The 20,995-nt window shown below is 40.9% G+C and overlaps 1 protein-coding gene across 1 annotated transcript in view; it reads right to left on the bottom strand.

Annotated features, from left to right (window-relative positions):
• CA10 (carbonic anhydrase 10) overlaps positions 1-20,995 on the bottom strand; it is a gene marked incomplete at both ends in the record, with an annotated part of 646,129 nt that overhangs the window by 8,702 nt on the left and 616,432 nt on the right. Inside the window, 2 exons of the mRNA XM_082860516.1 lie at positions 10,210-10,282; positions 14,898-14,993. Of these exons, the coding sequence (XP_082716642.1) occupies positions 10,210-10,282; positions 14,898-14,993 (169 nt within the window). The remainder of the gene's footprint in view (positions 1-10,209; positions 10,283-14,897; positions 14,994-20,995) is intronic.

Here is a 20,995-nt window from a genome sequence, read left to right as displayed (position 1 = left end):
TATCCCAGGCTCTGCTGCTGTGGTCCTGCCAGGAGATTCCTCTTCACCCATGTCACCTGTGAGATGTGCAATGGTTGCCACAGAACATGGCAGCTTCTACCCTCCCACAGTCCTCATTCACCACTTTGTTCTTCCCATGAATCTGCTAATATGCATACTTCATCTTTGCCCTTTTAATTTCCTCACACTACAGAACTTGGAAAAACCCCTGTGTGAAGAATGTGAACTTTGGTCTCAGACTGGAGTTTCAGTGCTGGCTTTGCTGTTCACCATTTGCATGACCTTGGGCATGCAGGTAACCATCTGAGCCTCAGTTTCTCAGTATGCAGATGGTTGGAGTGGAGAGTGGACTGAATGGTTGTGTCTCCCTCAAATTCATAGATTGAAATCCTAATCCCCAATGTGATGATATTATGAGGCAGAGCCTTTGAGAGGTGATTAGCTCATGAGGGTGTAGCCCTCATGAATGGGATTAGTGTCCTTTTAAAAACAACCCCAGAGGGCTCTCTCACTCTCTTTCTGCTATGTGAAAATCCAACAAGAATTCTGCAACACAGAAGAGGGATTTCACCAGAACCCAGTCATGCTGGCACTGTCATCTCATATTTTCATCCTTACATAACTATAAGAAGTAAATTCTGTTGTTTATAAGCCACCCAGTCTATGCTGCTTTATTATAGCAGGCTGACCTGCCTAAGACAGAGTACTTGCCTCACAGAGTTTTTGAGGAACAAATGAGATCACACTTTTCAAGTACTTGGCACAGGGCCTGCCTGGCCCATGGCAAGTACTCACCAATACTAATGTCCTTGCCCAGCTTTCCTGGGATAACAATTGCTTGGCCTCCCCGAGCCTTCCTGGCTCTCCCACACTGGGTTAGTGCCTTCCTTTTACACCATATTTACTGAATTAGCTTGCCAATAATTAACTAACCTATTTGAATGTCCCAGTAAACTGTGAGATCCTTTGGGAGAAGGGCTTCCGTCTTTTATCTCTGATTCCTTAAGCCCTACCATGGGGTCCACTACATGGTGGGTGCTCATTAAACATTGGTTGCATGCATGAATGAAATGGTCTCTGCCCAGCAGCTTCACCTGCTGGTGGCTCTGGACAGAAAATAAAGGAGGAAGAGGCAACATCATCTGTCAGATTATGGGAGAAAATCTCTGAGGCTTCAGTCTATACCATTAGCTTAAATACATGCTGCTCACCACTACTCCCAAATATGTCATACCCCAGATCTCAGAATGAGACGGAGACTGTTGCCTGTCTCCATGTGGTGTTACTGTTTCTGCACCAAACACACCTTTGCGTTTACATTGCTGAAACTGTAATGTGTGCATTTAACATATAACACTTGTCCTCATGACTCACCATTTTGCCTCAAAGGCTGACATTAAATCACTGTTTTATCTTTTAGGGATTAATTTGAGAACTACTGACTACCTTTTTATATATTCTTTTCTCCCCACAATGACTTGCTTGATGTATTTGGCAGGAAAGAGGCAGTGGGACCCAAGAAAGTTTTCAGCCCTAGTGTCAAGGAACACTGGGGTGTCTTCCATGGCTTACCAGGTCAGGAAGTAATTATTACCCACAGACTACCTTGTCCATGCAGCAGCCAGCAGTAAACTAACAGTTTGTGCGTGTCAGTGTTATCCTCTTGTCATGGTAGACAAAAAGGAGCCTAAGAATTAATGTCCTGAAAGATGGATTCTGCTCTCCAAATTCTCAAGGCTCTATTCATTAGTAAGGATGCCAAAGGTCTAGAGGTCAGAGTTGTTTATAAACAGAGAGATAAAAATTGGGGGTGAAGCTCAGAGGCCAATAAGCTTATCATGCATGCCTCTGCTTGTTTTAAGGATATTTACTGAAAGAAAGTGATGGCATGAAATAAATTTTCATGAGTAGTTTTATAGAGAGGTTTCCTATCATCTATCTATCTATCTATATCTATCTATCTATCTATCTATCATCTATTTATCTTCTGTCTATCATCATCATCATATAGAGGGCAAAGCCCTGGACTTCAAGCAGGAGTCTTAATTCAAGACTAAGTTCCAACTGTGGCTTTGCCAGTAACTTACTCTTTCTTCACGGATAAGTCATGTAACCTCTTACTTGTGAGCACAAGAATATTCTGGATAATTGCTAAAGTCATCTTTAGGTTAAAATATAATCTATAGACCCCCAAATATCCTTCAATATAAACAAGCTTACATAGATAAATTTTTCTTCTGTAGGTCAAATTTTTGGTATGACAGTGTTGTGATTTTTTCAATGTGTTGGATATACCTCTACATCACAGGAAGACCCCTTGGATAACCAGTAGGTAGAGAATATTTATACACAGTTGATAGCCCCAGTTTATTCTTTCAAATGATTGGAGAAGTTAACAGCTGTGCTTTTGGTTTTATGACATGCTCTTGCTGAATCTATGCCTTATCTTATACTGAGTTCTTAGTTTTGGACACAACTCCTAAAGCTGACTCTTTCTTTCCTTCCTTTCTTTCTTCCTTCCTTCCCTCCTCCCTCCCTCCCTCCCTCCCTCCTTCTCTCTCTCTCTTTCTTTCTTTGAAATACACCATGATGAAATGCCTAGTATCACATAGTGGGGAAATCTTTCCCTTAGTCTGAACTTCGATGGCAGCCTCTGGTAAATGCATCATGTTAACTTATGTGACATTGATGAGATTTAACATCGCCTGACTTCCTGATTATGAAGTTCCCATTCAAAGAGAATGATGCCAGTGAGAAAAAGGAACAGCAGTTCCAGAAATCAATACTGGACTAACTTCTGATTAATATGGAACTCTTTGGCAATTTTCTCATATGGAATGACATTTCCTCTTGTAATCTGAGGCAAATTCAACTGAAATGAAAAAAGGCAATTGCTAAAGAATAAAGTAATATGATTTTTCATTTTATACAAATGAAAAAGAGGGCCTCCAAGAACTGGATTCAATGGAGGTAAGATGTTCCTTTTCCTTGCTGACTATAGTTACTACTTGGATTGCAACGTGGGGAGTGGAATGCTGCATTTTGCATTCTGTGAAAACATTTCCAAATCCATTCATTTGAAATGAAAGCACAAGTTCAATTAAGCATAGAGAAAGTCACCGGGAGTAACATGCTTAAGCTCCCTGGTGATATTTCATCACATTTAACACTGTGTTCCTCTGAGGAGTGAGTGCACAGAACACTTCCCAAGGAACTGAGAAGTATAAGGCAGTTACAAGTTGGTCTGTCCTTGCCTACACATTCATGTTTTAGTCAGGGTTGGGGTGGGGGGGCTAAAGCAAAGTTATAAACAGGCAAGTTTGAAAAAAGATTTTTAAAGGGCTCAAAACACCATGTTTAAAAGCTTTCCTCAAAACACCTTGAGTTGTGTGCTTTTATTTCCTTGCTGGAAATACGTATTAAGACAATAATCAGACCCTTTCAAATTTGGAATCTATAATCTTTTGGATTCTTATTGGACTGAAGTTCACCATTGTATTTACTGTCTATGAAATGAATGGAGTATATGAAACTGAAAGAGAATGAAGCTACTAAAATACTCCACTGTCCTAGGACCCTGGAAGAAAGCATTCATTTATGTGTACTGTTCTAATAACAGCTCCCTCTTACCCATTTAAGAAGGTTCTTTGCTCCACTTGAAAATATAAATATTCTTTAAAAAAAAATAATGCTGGCCCCATGAAATCAGGTGGATAATCAAATGATAAGAATGTCACCTTTTATGTAATTGGGGCTCTGTGCCTACTTATTAATTAACACAAGGAAAATGGAGGGATATTGGCATTGTTCCAATACACTACACTAAACAATTAAAATACTTCAAGTAAATTACGAATATCTCCTCCAGAAAATCCATTTTTCAATGCCATGATTTCAGTCTTGACCCTTAATCTGTTGAAGGCGAATTTAACTTTAATAAAATGGATTTTCTTTAAAAGACTTTCTAAATTCAGCCTGAAATTAATTCAGGCTGGTCTTTTCCATCGTCAGTCTGGGTTAGTAAGAGTGTTCTATAAGATTTGCTCAGACATATGAAATCCAAGCTTTCAAAGAGAGTGGAAGCTCACTAGGCTATTGCCATCCAATGTACGGGCCCCATGCAGGAGCTGGGTTTCATTAGAGTAAACAAGCTCTGTTGTTTGTGTGCCCTGTATTGCATTCACCTTGACAATAACTTTTATTTAGTTTTATAGTGACCTGCCTCCCACTCTCCAGGAAGCTGGATTTGACCACAACATACCTAGGATAATTTAGAAACACATGTTATTATGCACCTGGTTTATACCAGTCAATGTCCAGGCAACTGACTCATTGCCTTGTTTAATCCTCATCCCAACACTCTCAATGTCAGTATTAGTATCCTCATTTTATTGATGAGGAAATTATCTCAGAGAGGTTAAGAAACTTGCCAGAATCCACACAGAAAAGAGTGGTAGAGCCAGGAGCCCAGGTCTGCTTAGTTCTATATATCTTCACTAGAACACATTACATCCCATAAGTATAGTGGCTTTTACCAGAATGCTGGCTTCCAAAATTCCCAGTCCTTTTGGCAAGATTCTCCTTCTTTCCTTCTTTTATGGATTACCTGGCATTGATTTTCTCAACTGGATCAATAGAATGATTTTGCACAATTCATTTTTTTCTCCCTAGTCATCTAATATATGTTGAAATCAAGCAAATGGATTGTGTGCCTACTGGCTGCCATTTTGTAGCGATTTCACCCCATGCTTCCATGCTTACTCCTGCCTCTTTTTACCTCCTGAGCCAGTTGATGAGACAGACATACCAGAGCCTCATCCAGGGTAGGATTTAAAAGATATCTTTAGAAATTATTTACAATCTTAAGTCATGGGGATCTTTCAAAAGTGAGGATATGTCCGCCTCTCTTCTCTATTTATTCTCTCCCATGATCTCACCCAGGTTTAAATGCCATCTGGATCCCAATGACTTCCACATTTATATCTGTAGTTCTGTATCCTGAAATCCAGACTCATATATCCAACTGCCTAGACTCCACACCTCTTCTTTGATGCCCATCTTGAGTTTAACATATTTGAAATTCTGATTCCCTTCCTACCCATGAATATGCTTCATCCATAACCTTCCCCATCTCAGATGATGGAAAAGTCTTCCTTCCATTTACTCAGGCTAAAAACCTTAGTTATATTTGACTCCTCTCTCTCATATCACACACCCAATCTGTCAGTAAATCTCTTGGCTCTTCCTTCAAAATATACCCAATCATTTCTCATCACCTCTCCCAAGTTGGCCTGATCACGATCAACATTGTTGCAATCATCTCTCAACTTTTGTTCATGCCCCTATAGTCTATGCAAGCAAACAGAGAGATCCTTTTGTCAGGAGATCATGTCACTCTCTGCTCAGAGTTTTAGATTGACTTTTCATTACAAATGGCCTCCAAGGGAAAGACTGATGGAGAAGATTGACCCATCTAGTACCAATCTCTATGCCTTCTCTGGTTTCTGTATGTGCCTAATAATGGCAGTGCCACTGTGTTCCCTTGAATGACAGTGGTTTCCACTGGTAGTCCTATGCCAAGGGACAGACAGGAGCTGCAGGGGGCTTAGGATGGTATGAGCCTGAACTTTTAAAGTACCCACAAGTTCTGTGCATAGTTTATGTCCCTTCCAGAGTGGAAACAAGTGCAAAAAGCAAAGAGATGGCTCTTCAAACTGAACTAAGTTTGGAATTAAGAGAAGAACATGCCGATAAGCTTCATGTAATGTGAAAGTATCAGCATTACAACTAGTTTTAAGACCTCAGAGCTTAGCTTTCCTTGCTCCTTAGGGAGGAAGACAGTAGGAAAGTAAGAGCATAGAAAAGTCCCCGGGAGGACCTATGATGGAATGCTTGCTCTCTCACTATGGATGAGTAAATTATTGTTCAGGAAATGTTCACTCCCTCCTCAGCCCCAACTCCATGGGAGTATTTTGATGTTGGGCTTGGCCATATGACTTGCTTTGACCAGTGGAAAGTGGATAGAAGTGACAGTGTGTGAGTTTCAAACCTAGGTCTTAAGGAACATCACACATTTCTGACCCCCAGCATAAGAAGTACTTGATCTCAGAAAAATGAGAGCTTTGTGGAGCCAAGTTGCCCTAACTGACCTGCAGACATATAGAGCCACTCTAACCAACCCACAGATGCAGTAGTGAGAAATCAATGCCTATTGCTGAATGCTTGTTTATTATGCAGATGTTACTGACTAATAGAGCCACTCACTAGGTGTGTGTCCTTGACAAATGGCTTCACTTCTTAGAGCCTTGCTTTCCTCATCTATAAACTGGTATAACAATTGTATCTATATTGAGGATGGGACTTTGTGAGCACCAGGTAAGGTGCTGCACATAAAGCTCTAGCACAGAGCCTAGAGTGAAGAAAGTGTTTGGTTAGCATCTCTTCCTTGTTCCTGATGATGAGCACTTTGTAGAGTGGGTACCACAGCTGCGTGAGTATGGCAGACTGAAGCTCTGCTGGGGTGTAGTTCTGGGTAGCATCAGAAGAAGGGCTGGTTGGGAGAGTGGGTGGGGGCCAAAGTCTGTTGTCCCTGGGTAGTGTGTTTGGGTGGCAGCTGTGGGGACCCATCTATTTCTTGCTTGCTTAAAAGTATGAAAGCAGGGTACTCTGATAGTTGCCCCTGAGCAGGTGGTGTTGTCTTTGTCTCTACCAGAATTCATGGGCCAATGAATAACCTGCTGCTTCCTGTAGAGCCTCTGGGGGGGGACTTCCAGGCTTGTGTTTCCTACCCACTGGCTGTGTCCATGTGCATGACTCCTGTTTCAGAAACTCCCCTTCTTGCCTTCTGCTGGCCAACCTTCCAAGAGCTGGCTGCCCTGGGGCGTTCAGCTGGAGGGAAGAGTGCTAGTGCTTTCCTTCTGTGAAAATCAATCTCTTTCAGCCACAGTGTCCTGGGCATCACAGTGTCTAGGCCATTCCCACATGTCAGGCCAATAATTATCCCTGCAGTGTTACTTCCTTCAGGTATGTGATAAGTGCTCCTGGGAATACCTCCATTATTCCCCAACAGTGTAAAAGCACAAAATACCTGTGATTAGGGACGTAAAGCAGTTACCTTTCCCCATACTGGGTCTCTTTCTCTTGCTTTAGTTCCCTTTGGCCCTGACAGATAGATGATGGGACAAGAGAAGGGGGCGCTCCTGCTCTCTCTTAGTCCCACTTCTAGGAGCCTATATCTAGGGCAGTGAGGGCATTTCTTCAAATATGCTTCTGCATAAACTCCTTAGCCTGTTCTCAAGACCCTTCAAGATCTGACTCCAGACCATCTTTCCTGCCATTCCCTCTGCCCCCGTAGGGGGCCATTCGTTTCTCCATTTATTCAGGCCATAATGAATGTTTATTGGACGTGCTGTGGGCAGAGAGGAAGAGCTGATGAAAGCAAAGTTCCTTCCTTTGAACTATTGAGTCCTTTAAATGCTCTTCTTGCTTTTGTATATGTTGCTTGGAATCTCCCTCCCTCCCTCCCTCCCTCCCTCCCTCTTTTCTTGCTGTCTTTTCTTTTCCAAATGTTTACTCATCTATTCAGTGCTTATTTGAATAGCAATTGCTATGTATAACCTTGCCATGAATTTTAGGCAGATTTTCTATGATCCCAAAGAGTTCTGTTCCTATTTTTAATACATTATAATTGTTACACAAAGTTTTTAAATTTTTTTAGACATGTATTTATTTATTTGGCTGCGTCCGGTCTTAGTTGCAGCATGCAGGATCTTTCATTGTGGCGCTTGGGCTCTTCTTTGTGGCGTGCAGGCTTCTCTCTAGTTGTGCCATGTGGGCTCCAGAGTGCATGGGCTCAGTAGTTGTGGTGCACAGGCTCTTTAGTTGTGGCATGCAGGCTCTGCTCTCTAGTTGTGGCGTACAGTAGTTGCAGTGTGCAGGCTCTCTAGCTGTGGTACACAGGCCCAAGAGCTCGCAGGCTCAGTAGTTGTGGCATATGGGCTCTCTAGTTGTGGCACACGGGCCCTAGAGTGTGCAGGCTCAGTAGTTGTGGTGCATGGGCTTAGTTACCACACGGCATGTGGGGTCTTAGTTCCCGCAACCAGGGATTGAACCCACATCCCCTGCTTTGGAAAGTGAATTCTTAACCCCTGGACCACCTGGGAAATCCCCTGCTATACAGATCTTTATGAAACACTATGATATGTCTGTCTCTCTGACTAGAGAGTGAGGGGCTCATGGACAGGAAACATGTTCTATTGATCTCTCTACTCCCTGGCACGCAGGACCACTTAATAAATACTTGTAGCAAATATTTAGTGAACAAATGAATGAAGGTCTTTGGTCTTAACTTTGCTATCCTCTTCAGCTATTGCCAAAGTCTGTCCTTTTCAGTTCCTACAGACCCAATGAGGATGAGTCATCAGGAACATCTCCCTTGAAGCAGATGAAGTTGAAGTTCCCCTCAGCCACATAACTGCTATTCATCATTGTTTCCAACAAGATCTGTCATCCTGGCTCTCTAGCCCCTATTTGTAAGAAAGGCCATCTTCCCATAGCACAAACCCATATGGATGCTTTCATCTTTGGCAGCAGCCACATCACTTAATACTAATCAGACCAGAGCTAGGGGGTGGGGCAGGGAGGGAAGTCCCACTAATGATTGACTTTGTAGCTGGCAATCTTTTAGATTGTGTGTTGAGGCTTAATGTATGATTTCATGGCTTTTCATGGTCTCTAAACTGCAAATTCAAGATTATTTGAAAACGTTTTATTTAATTTTTATGCTCTTTTAATCAAAAAAGTTAAAAAAACTAATAATCCTTTATGGGCAGTTATAAAAACTGTTTGCACACAAGACAGAAATGTCTCCCTTTGCTGATCAATCTAAGTTTGAACTTAGAGAGGACTCCATAGGGGTACTGATGAGGCAGGGTGGTATGGTTTTGGAGATAACTTAATTCTTCTAGGTGATTCTCCAGGTTCATTCATCACTGCCAGCGTCCCCAACCCCAACCTCTTCATATGGAAGTGACTTCATATGGAAGCGAGTGCCTGTGGGGAGGGCTGGTGTCTGGCCCATCTTTTTATTCCAGGAGCCTCACTTGGTGCCTGTCATGAGGCAGGTGTGCAGGAAATGCTTGCTGAATGGATGAATAATTGAACAAGAGAAGGTTTCTCCATACTCTCCTTCCAGCAGTCTGAGGTGAGATCTGTAAGCATTCACTCTGTCTTTCCACGTCACCATTGGAGGTAGAAGCACCAGTGGCCTCCAACAAGTGAGGATACGCAAAGGGGATGTGAGGTGTTAGAATGTTTGTGTGTTGCTTTTTACATTTGCAAAGATCAGATTCAGAATCCTAGATTTAGAAAGACCTTAGAAATCTGAAGTTCAACTTCTTCACTTAACAAATGAGGAAACAGAGTCAAAGTGAGGAAGTTCCTTGATTAAAGACAAAATTGGCACATGAATTCCACTTTTCTGGTCACTCTTAATTAGTTAATTTTTTTTTTCCTATACTGTTTTATTTCATTCCCTTGGTGTGTGCTGTTACCCATAACTATCCCCAAATCTTGCAAACTCTGGGATTGCTGTGGAAGACAGTAGCATCCTTTCCCCTCTACTCCCTTCAACTTTGCACTGTTCTCTCTTTTTTGCTTAAGGATTCTGGGGATAAAACACTCTAGAAACCCAAGGAAACTGGACAGAGTTCTCTAGGTCATCGTATCACACATGTAAATGAAGAAAAATGCCACCCTGCCTCCACCTGAAAGGGAGACCCAATGACACAGAGAGGGAGATGTGGTTTCGCTGAGGGCTTCTGGATGTTTTGAAGTTGGATCCAAACCACCTGGTGAATGCTTTTTCAATCACATAATTGGCAAAGCCCCAAATGTGGCCAGCTGACATGGTAGAGTCTGTCAGCTAGCAGAGTCCCCCAGCTCTTTACCAATCCATGGGGTAATGATGACCATCATCATAATAATCATTATTACCTTAGACAGACATGGATGACAAAGGCACTCTGGGGACTTCTGTTTGAAATGAGCTGCTTCTTAGCCTACCTTCACTCTCCAGAGTGACTTTCTACAGAATTAAAGGATCATGAAGCTGAAAGAGGCCCTTGGAGATCATCAGTTCTGCCTTTCTGACTTCAGACAGGACTAACCTTTATAGAATAGTTGCTATATAGGAAATTGAACCAAACTTACTTTTATATGTTATTCTTGTGATAGTGTCTCTGTTGAGCATTCGATTAAGAAATGGGTTTGATGAATCAGAAACCTAGGGGAGAAAAGAAAATATTAATAACTGGGCAGTACTATTTCAAGATAAACATCGCCTCCATGCATTTACTTATTCACTCATATTTATTGAGTCCCTACCATGCTATAAACACTATGATGGCTGGAAATTCAGAGATTAAATATATAGAATCTACTTTCCAGAATCCACAGTCTAGAGAAAGAAGACAGGTAAGTAACCTAATGGTTATAATTTAGTGTGAAGAGTGCTATGATAGAGTTACAGGTATGATGATATTAGAGGAAGACCGTCCACCTGGGGAATCTTAGGCACTAAGGCCTGAGCTAAGTCTTGAAGGATCAGGGGAAGTTAACAAAGTGCTTTGGTGGTATAGTGTGGAAAAGGAGGAAAAGTGAAGAAAAACATGACATACAGAGGACTGTGCACACATGGACATGGGAGAACTAGTCATGCCCAGGGAAGTATTTCAGTGTAGGTGAAGGTGAGAGTATGGGGGAAGGATGCGAGGTAAGGATAGAGAGGTAGGCAGGTGCTAGGTCATGTCAGGCTTTGAGTGTCATGTTAGGGAATTTAAACTTTATCCTGTAGGGATGGGGAAATATCAGAGGGTTTTAAGTAAGGAGTAGGGAGTGACATATTAAGAAGGGGATAGTTTTCCAAGTAGAGAGTGAGAGAAAGAGTACTCAGATCAGTGATATCAGGAGGTAAAAAAGATCTCTAGGATATAATATAGAATCTTATACCACTGCTCAGTATTACATGAATCAAATATATCATAAGCCATGTCATTCAGTCAATCAATCAATCATCCATCAATCTGTCCTTTCATCCATCCAAAAATTATTTACCAAATTCCTATTATGGGTGACACATTTTACTAGATGTTCAGGGATCAGTTCCCATTTTATGCCCATGCTGTTAGGTCTCCAAATTCCTTGTTTGGAGAACAAGCCAAGTTTCCAGGGGCTTAAGCCAGGGAACCACAATTTGGAGACTGTGATGGGCCCCCACAAGACTGTATATACTGTTTTCTTAACAACTCCCTTTTTACTCAGCCTTTTTCTAGGGACCATTGTTCATCCTAGATATTTTTCTCCTACCTTGCTCAGCTGTGCTCTGTAATTTACACCTCAGCTGCTAATCGGATGTTGTGACACATCAACATTTTAAATCTGATTTATTCTGAGGGTTGGGAAAATTGCAGCAGATTATTATTATTATTAGATAAGCAACAGGTAATTTTTAGTTTGCAGAAAGCACAGACTGTTTATTTTCCCTCCATCTGCCTTTCCTTTCCCACGCAGTTTCCTGGGTGTGTTGTTGTGGTGAGACATACACCAAGGGGAGCTTGGTGAGTGACAATGTTCAACGGAGGTAAAATCCCACTCCAAATGGAGAAAAGTCCCAAATTAAACACTGCTGATCCCTGGAAGCTTTAGTGCTGAATCTAATTTCTACTTTGACATCCTCTTCAGCTATTTAAAAGATAGCCTGAAGCTGCCTGTTTGTGTTGATGCAGTCCATGAAAGGAGAGCCAAAAATAGATCGTCGTGGCAGGTGAGGAATCTGCCATGTCCCTCAATCGGGTGCCTTGGTTTCCTGGTACCCGGTGAGTCTGGGCAGAGCTAACATTGGAATTAGACATTTTTGTGCTGATTAAAAATAATTGAAAAATTTCCAAAGTGCACACAGATGATTTGTGGGCTCTAGCATGTTGGCTGTGTGGGTGAGAGGATAAAATATGTACTTGGTATAAGTGAGCTTAAGTGGGAAGTTAATGGTATGTGATTGAGCAGCAATTATAGCCAAATCTCAGTTCCCTGTGGTCATAGGAAGGGTGGGGGATTAGGAGGGGACAGAGATAGGTAAAACCCACAGATAAACAAATCTCTTGTTTTAACAAACAATTCCAGTGCTTTTATGGCTCAGCTTTTGGGCCAGGGTGACATCTTGAGGGCTCAGCTGACCTAGATACAGGGTCTCTCATTTTCTGTTCCTGCCTACCTTGAGGCAGGAACTGGGGAGGAGAGGCAGAAAGATCAGCAGGAGGGGAGGGCTACCAGAGGTTTTGTTCACGTCATTTCTAGGTACCAGTGTCCAGAACAAGGCTGGACTGTGTCCCATGCTCAGTCAGTGTTTGGGGATGAGTGAATGACAAGTCACAGCTTGGATAACTCACTGTGGAGCATCTGGGAGTTGATTATGTTGGACAAAGATAGAAGTGCTGTGGCTTATTTTGAGATCTAGCCAGAAAGCTCCAGGTTTGCTCAGGGAAAGAACAGAAGCATCCCTAAGAGCCAAACTGGCCTGAGAAGATGCAGGAGATAGTCATCATCCTTTCACTGACCTCAGGGTCTGGGGCATATGTTCCACTCAACAACCCGCAGGGAAGCAGCAGGACCTGCATCAGTAATCTCGGTGGAAAGAGTGTTTCTGCAGGAGCTTGTGAAACACACCAGGAGTTTGCAGTTAGGAGGCTGACTTCCTGGTGAATCAATCACAGTGTCAGCTGTAATGTGCCTGCACTTCCAGGATGACATACACTGACTTAGGAGCTTTAAGCAAAGTGAGGCAATGTCAGTGGCAGGGACTGAGGCACTCACCAAAGGTCAGGAGCTGTTGGGCAGCCCATGTTGGCCGTGAGAGTTACTCATGGAAGGCCTGGCATTGTGAGCCCCTGGACACACATGGCACAATTTTGTGAAATATCTTTAAACTTCATAACAATAAGCTTGACCCAGGTTGAATGCATCAGTTGGTTATCAATATCATAATTGGGGCTGGTTGAGGGATATAGTTATTTGCCCCATGTTTGTGGGCAGCATGGGGATATGGGGGAAAAGTTTTTAAATGTTGTTTTCTCTTTTCCCCCTCCCAGCTCTGTGAATAAGGTCATTAATAAGGTCATTGACTTGCCTTAAAGTCAAGCAAGACTTGGGTTCCATTCCTTTATGGGCTGTTACGAACTACATGAATTAGGATGGAATGTCAAAGATTCTCTGAACCATTTTCCTCATCTGCAAGATAGGGACATAATACCCACTCCACAGGTTTATTATTAGGGTTAAATGATAAAATATATGTAAAGTACATATCTCAGTGCCTGGCATTTAGGAACCCATTGTTTATTATAACAAGGTCTGTGATGATGTCAAGACATATAGAGCAGGGACTGGCAGGATCAGTCTGTACCAGGACCAGTTTCCTTTGGGAAGTCACATCAGGTATTAAGAAGGCACGACAGCTTAAAAATGTACTCCTCTATCAAAAGCCCCTTCCTATCTTTGCCAATGACAAGCTAGACGAGGTGGGGTTGGTGGCCAGTGACAGCAATATGTCACTAATGCCTCTGTCCAATGTTCAGCTCTACTGGGGCCACAAAAAGGTGAGGTGAGGGAGAGTAAGTTAGGAGGTGGTGTAGCCAGGCAGGGCAAAGTGCTTATGGAAAAGGGTGATGCTCTCAAGGAGGGAGGGGGAGTAATGACTGGGGTTGCCCCTGTACCCATTCTTCTGAGTGATGCCTGGGGTTGTCCCTGCACTCATTCTTCTGAGTGATGCCTGGGGTTGCCCCTGCGCCCATTCTTCTGAGTGATGCCTGGGGTTGCCCCTGTGCCCATTCTTCTGAGTGATGCCTGGGGTTGCCCCTGCACTCATCCTTCTGAGTGATGATGATGCCACCACGAAAGCTCTGTTAAAACTCACTAGTGCCAAATGCTGAATTTCTATTGACCGTCATCAGATTCCAAGTTCTTATTGGAGCACTTCCTCTAATGGTCTGGCTAAAACTTCCCAAGGGGCTAGCACACTGACTGCCAACTTTTAGAACTGCCACCTTTTGCTTTTTTTTCCCTTTTGGAAAGACAGTTTCTTTTGTTTTCTTTCTTTCTTTCTTTCTTTCTTTCTTTCTTTCTTTCTTTCTTTCTTTCTTTCTTTTTTTTAATTTGCAAACTTGTTTCACTCAACAACTGTCAAAATGTTAAAGGTAATTATTTTTTAACAAATTAGAATTTGCTTGCTTGGAGGTTTGTTGTTGATGATGACTGTAAGAAGATGTAGAGCCTCCCTAGAATGTCATAAAGTCAGCATTGGTGACCTTTGCTTAATTATTCACAAGGATGCTTACAAAGGAGAAGGACAATGGAAGGGAAAGATGATACTCAGAGCAATTGTGGCAAGCTGGAGGGAGCTGTTTAGTGCAGTGCCTGGAGGGGAGAGATATCTCACATTTTCCTTTCATCTCTTTTTCCAAGGGTTATCTGATGGACAGGTCTTTAATCCGGTGGGGTGTCAGTGAGAAACCATCTCCCCTTATATTGCTTCCTTCTGATTATTCTGTATGAGTGGGACCTAAAGCCTACACCTGGATCCAGCACACTTTTTCTCTCTAGGACAAAAGATACCTGAATCCTCAGGCCCCAGTGCTCTGAAATGGAACTCATTGTTTTTGCATCTCACTGAAAGGGGCTTTATTTATCATGAATCTCATGGAAATAAAAGTCACCCCCTGCAGCTTTTCTTGGGCATAGATATTACCTCTGTTGCTGTTTCTAAGATCCAACAGGACCGCAAACTGATATTCTGATTGGGGTGGGAATGGCAAGAAGAGAAGAATGAAGGAACACAACACACTTACTTTTATAAATATAGAAACTACCACCAATCCATTTGGGCTCTTTGCAGCTTCTGTGACATTGGTATATAACTCGTGGTTATAGTGGATGAGCTGCACCTGGCAGGAGTGAAAAACAATAATAAGAACAACAATCTAGCATTAAAAGATGTGAGGTACGGCATATCCACCCTACATAAGGGTAAACTGTAAAGTACATTGTAGAACAATTGGAAAGATAATCCTATAATTGAAGAGATTTCAGGGATATGATCTGTGTGTGTGTGTGTGTGTGTGCATGTATAAAATACGTGCACACACACATACACACACATACAAAATACCCATACATATTTGCAAAAGTTTTCTGGTAACAATCATGCATTTAATAAGCTTGGTGCCCATCTGGCTCTGGCTTCATCTCAGGACATTTCCCCTAAAGTGTGTGTAAAGTGAATTTCCCTTATTAGGAGCAGAACTGCCCTACAGGGGTGGACATGTTTCCAGGCTGCACCAGCAGCTGCCATTGGCAGCAAGCAAATCTTCCTCATGGCCATGGACAAGCAGGGAATTGCTAGGTCCTGAATCAGCTCAGTGACACTGAGAGGAGACTGGCCAGCCTGCAAGATGCAGTGCTCCTGATGGAGAGAGAGCTGATGGCTTAGGCTCCTGATGCACCAGCCTGCACCAGTCACCTGATTGTGCAGGACTTAACTTGCTCTTCATTGAATGAAGATCAGCAATCTGCCTGTTGAGCCCTTGTTCATTCATTTCAGGCTGTGGCTTTAAAATACCTTTTTATGTCCATGCCACTCTCTCACTTTGTCACAACTTACCCTTCCCCCTCCCCATATCCTCAAGTCCATATATACACTACCAAACGTAAACTAGATAGCTAGTGGGAAGCAGCCACATAGTACAGGGAGATCAGCTCAGTGTTTTGTGACCACCTACAGGGGTGGGATAGGGAGGGTCAGAGGGAGGGAGACACAAGATGGAAGAGATATGGGAACATATGTATATGTATAACTGATTCACTTTGTTATAAAGCAGAAACTAACACACCATTGTAAAGCAATTATACTCCAATAAAGATGTTTAAAAAATAAATAAATAAAATAGCTTTTATTTTTTAACAGTATGGAAGTATAATTTTGTAACAAACTAAAAGAAATTAAAAAACAAAAGTTCCCCTTCCCCACCTCTTTCTAATCCCAGTCCAAGCAATATGATTATTAAGAGTTTAGTATTTATTCCAGATTTTTTTTGTGCTTATTAATCACACACACATATACATGTAGAGTTAAAAAAAACACTAAATGGATAAATTCCTAGAAACATACAACCTACCAAGACTGAATCAAGAAGAAATACACACCTGAACAGATGAGTACAAATAAGGTGATTGAAGTAGTAATCAAAAATCTCTCAACAAAGAAAATCCCTGGACCAGATGGCTTTGTGGGTGAATTCCACCAAACATTCAAGGAAGAACCCATACCAGTCCTTCTTAAACTCTTCCAAAAAATAGAAGAGAGAACACTTCCGAACTCATTTTATGAGGCCAGCATCATCCTGATACTAAAGCCAGACAAAGACACTGCAAGAACAGAGAACTAAAGGCCAATATCTCTTATGTACATAGATGCAAAAATCTTTAATAAAATCATAGCAAACCAAACTCAACAACACATTAAAAGGATTATACACCATGACCAAGTAGGATTTATTCCTGGGATGCAAGGATTGTTCAACACATACAAATCAATCAGTGTGATATACCACATTAACGTAATAAAAGATAAAAACCACATGACCATTTCAATAGATTCAGAAAAAGCATTTGACAAAATTCACCATCCATTCATGATAAAAAATCTGAGAAAAACAGAAGGAACTTACCTCAATACAATAAAGGCCATATATGAAAAGCCCACAGCTAACATCATAATTAATGGAGAAACACTGAAAATTTCTCCTCTAAGATCCAGTACAAGGCAAGGATGCCCACTCTTGCCACTTCTATTCAACAAAGTCTAGGCAAAGCAATTAGACAAGAAGAAATAAAAGACATCCAAATCAGAAAGGAAGAAATAAAATTGCCTCTTTTTGCAGATGAAATGATTATATATGTAGAACACAATAAAGACTCAACCACACAAAAAACTCTTGGCACTGATAAATTAATTCAGTAAAATTGCCGGATACAAATTCAGTATACAAAAATTGGTGGCATTTCTGTACACTAACAATGGACTATCCAAAAAGGAAATTAAAAAAATAATCTCATTTATAGTAGCAACAACAAAAATAAGATACTTAGGAATAAGCTCAACCAAAGAAGTGAACAACTTGCACACTGAAAACTATAAAACACTGGTGAGGGAAATTAAATAAAATAAATGGAAAGACAGGCCCATGTTTGTGGGTTGGAAGAATTAATATTGTTAAAACGTTCATGCTACTATAGGTGATCTACAGATTCAATCCAATCCCTAACAAAATTCCAAAGGCATCCTTTACATAAATAGGAAAAAACCCCTAAAATTCATATGGAACCACAAAAGACTCTGAGTAGTCAAAGCAATCTTGAGCAAGAAGAACGAAGTTAGAAAGAAGCTAGAGGAATTACATTTCTTGGTTCCAAAATGTATTTCAAAGCTATAGTAATTAAAACAGTATAAATACATATGCATAGACCAGTGGAACAGAACAGAAGGCCTTGAAATAAATCCACACACTTATGGCCAACTGATTTTTGACAAGGGTTCCAAGAACACATAATGGGGAAAGGACAGACTCTTCAATAAATGATGTTGGGAAAATTGGATATCCCATGAAAAATAATGAAATTGGAACCTTATCTCATACCACATACAGAAGTCAACTAAAAATGGATTAAGGACTTATATGTTAGACCTGAAACTATAAAACTACTAGAGGAAAACATAGGAAAAAATTTCTTGACATTGGTCTTGACAGTGTTTTTTTGGTTATGACAGCAAAAAGCACAGGCAAGAAAAGCAAAAACAGACAAGTGGGGTTGTACCAAACTAGAAAGCTTCTGCACAGCAAAGGAAACAATCAAAATAGTAAAATGGTAGCCTACAGAATGGGAGAAAATATTCACAAACAATGTATCTGATAAGGGTTAATATTCCAAATATCCAAGTAACTCATAACAACTCAATAGCAAAAAAACCCAAATAACCTGATTAAAAAATGGGCAAATAATTTGAATTGACATTTCTCAAAAGAAAACATACAAATGACCAATAGGTACATGAAATAGTGCACAACATCACCAATAATTGGGGAAATGCAAATCAAAACCACAATGAGATATAACCTCACACTTGTTAGAATGGCTATTACAAAAAAGACAAGCGATAACAAGTGTTGGTGAAGTTGTGGACAAAAGGGAACACTTGTGCACTGTTGGTGGGAATGTAAATTGGTGCAGCCACTATGGAAAACTGGATGGAGTTTCCTCAAAAAATGAAAAATAGAACTATCATAAGATCCAGAAACCCCATCTGTGTATATGTCCAAAAGAAATGAAATCCGTCTCTTAAAGAGATATCTGCACTCCCATGTTCACTGTAGCATTGTTCACAGTAGCTAAGATATGGAAACAACCTGAGTGTCCACTGAGGGATGAATGGATAAGGAAAATGTGATACATACCTCTCCCCACACACTGGAATATTATTCAGCGATAAAAATAACTGAAATCCTGTCATTTGTGACAACATAGATGAACCAGATGAGCCAGAAGGACCTTATGTTAAGTGAAATATGCCAGACACAGAAAGTCAAATACTGTATGAGCTCATTTATAGGTAGAATCTAAAACAGTCAACTCATAGAAGGAGAGAATAGAATGGTGGTTTTCAGGGGTTGAGCAGAGAGGGAAATGAGATGTTCGTCAAAGGGTACAAAGTTTCACTTATGAAGGTGAATGAATTCTGGAGCTCTAATGTACAGCATGGTGGTGATAGTTAACAATATTGTATCACACACTTGAAATTTGCTAAAAGTATAGATTCTAAATTAAATCTTTTTTTAACATTTTTATTGGAGTATAATTGCTCTACAATGGTGTGCTAGTTTCTGCTCTACAACAAAGTGACTCAGTTATACACACACATACATCCCCACATCTCCTCCCTCCTGCGTCTCCCTCCCACCCTCCCCATCCTACCCCTATAGGTGGTCACAAAGCACCGATCTCATCTCCCTGTGCTATGCGGCTACTTCCCACTAGCTATTATTTTACATTTGGTAGTATATATAAGTCCATGCCACTCTCTCACTTTGTCCCAGCTTACCCATCCCCCTCCCCGTATCCTCAAGACCATTCTCTACATCTGTGTCTTTATTCCTGTCCTGCCCCTAGGTTCTTCATAACCACTTTTTTTTTTTAGATTTTATATATATGTGTGTGTGTGTGTGTGTGTGTGTGTGTGTGTTAGCATACGGTATTTGTTTTTCTCTTTCTGACTTACTTCACTCTGTATGACAGACTCTAAGTCTATCCACCTCACTACAAATAACTCAGTTTAGTTTCTTTTTATGGCTGATTAATATCCCATTGTATATATGTGCCACATCTTCTTTATGACCCAGCAATCCCACTACTGGTCATATACCCTGAGAAAACCATAATTCAAGAAGAGTCATGTACCACAATGTTCATTGCAGCTCTATATACAATAGCCAGGACATGGAAACAAACTAAGTGTCCATTGACAGATGAATGGATAAAGAAGATGTGGCATGAAATTAAATCTTATCACACACACCACACACACACACACGCACATATCTATGAATTTGCGATGGATATGTTATTTAGTTCGATTTTGGTGATCTTTTCACAATGTATACATATATCAAAATATCAGTTGTACACCTAAAATGTATACAATTTTGATATGTCAAAGATATCTCAATAAAAATAAAAAATGAAAAGTGAAAAAACAATGGAAATGGAATCACTTATAAGTAACTGTGAACTTGATTTAAAAAAATTATTTTTTTAAAAATTAAAAGTAGTCTGTGGCTATCTTTCTAAGTCAATGTGTATGGATCTACCTAAATCTTTCTAATAGCCATATAATTCTCCATCACATAAATGCCCCATAACATATTTAACCATCCTCTCACTAGTTTTTAGGTTGTTTCCATTTTTTTTTGTCTCTCGGAAACAGTGTCACAGCAAGCCTAGCGTTATCTTTCTATAATGGTATTAGCATTTTCCACAAGCTGATTTGAGAATCTAAAAAGATGGTGCATGTAAAAGTGATTTATGACTGAAAGTATAAAGAGTATTCATTATTCCCAACATCTTATGTTGAATTTAAAAATGAGGTGTAGTTTTAGAAGCTGAGAAAGTCAATGATCAAAAAAGGGTACTTTTCCTTGATCTTTGAATAAAACATCTCTAACAGAGTGAATTGCAACCTTCACTGTGCATCCAGTTCACCTGGGTGCTTTTAAAATCCACCTATGCCTGCCCCGCAAATTCTGATTTGATTCTTTTAGGGTGGGAACAAGGCACTGATGTTTGTTAAAAGCTCTTCAGCTAGAGGGCAGCTGGAGTGGAGAACCAGTGCAACATAATCAGTGAGCATCAGTATCCCATCACTGTCCACTCAGATGGATGGTCCCTTGAGTCTGATAATATCCTGAACATCTTGAATCAGTAGAGCTTCTCATATTATTGCTGCTCTTGAAATATCCTATTTGTTTATTGTTACTTCACTTCTGGTGTGTTTTGCCAATGGTGGCAGATGGTTATACAGCAGCTACTCTGTCATCAAAAAGGCAACTGCAGTCAGGGGTTAGTGAATCTTCTCTGCCTGTGCAGGACTCAGGCCAGGCAGGCTTACAGGTCTGTGCTCATCAATCTCCTCCCTCCCTACCTCCCACCCACACAGCCAGGACTTTCTGTAGGTGGAGAACCAGGAGCTATAGGGGGACCTGCCACATCTCCTTTCAGTGTTGAGTAAGCTTCTTAATGAGAATCAAAACACATCCTGCCAACTGCTAAGATCTTCCCACCAGGTGACCTAGAAAACCACCTGGGGATGTGCCAGTTCTTCAAGGCATGCCTTGAA

This window comes from Leucopleurus acutus (assembly GCF_964270905.1).
Source record: "Leucopleurus acutus genome assembly, chromosome: 19".
Lineage (NCBI taxonomy): Eukaryota > Metazoa > Chordata > Mammalia > Artiodactyla > Delphinidae > Leucopleurus > Leucopleurus acutus.
This window is presented reverse-complemented; position numbering and strand designations above follow the sequence as displayed.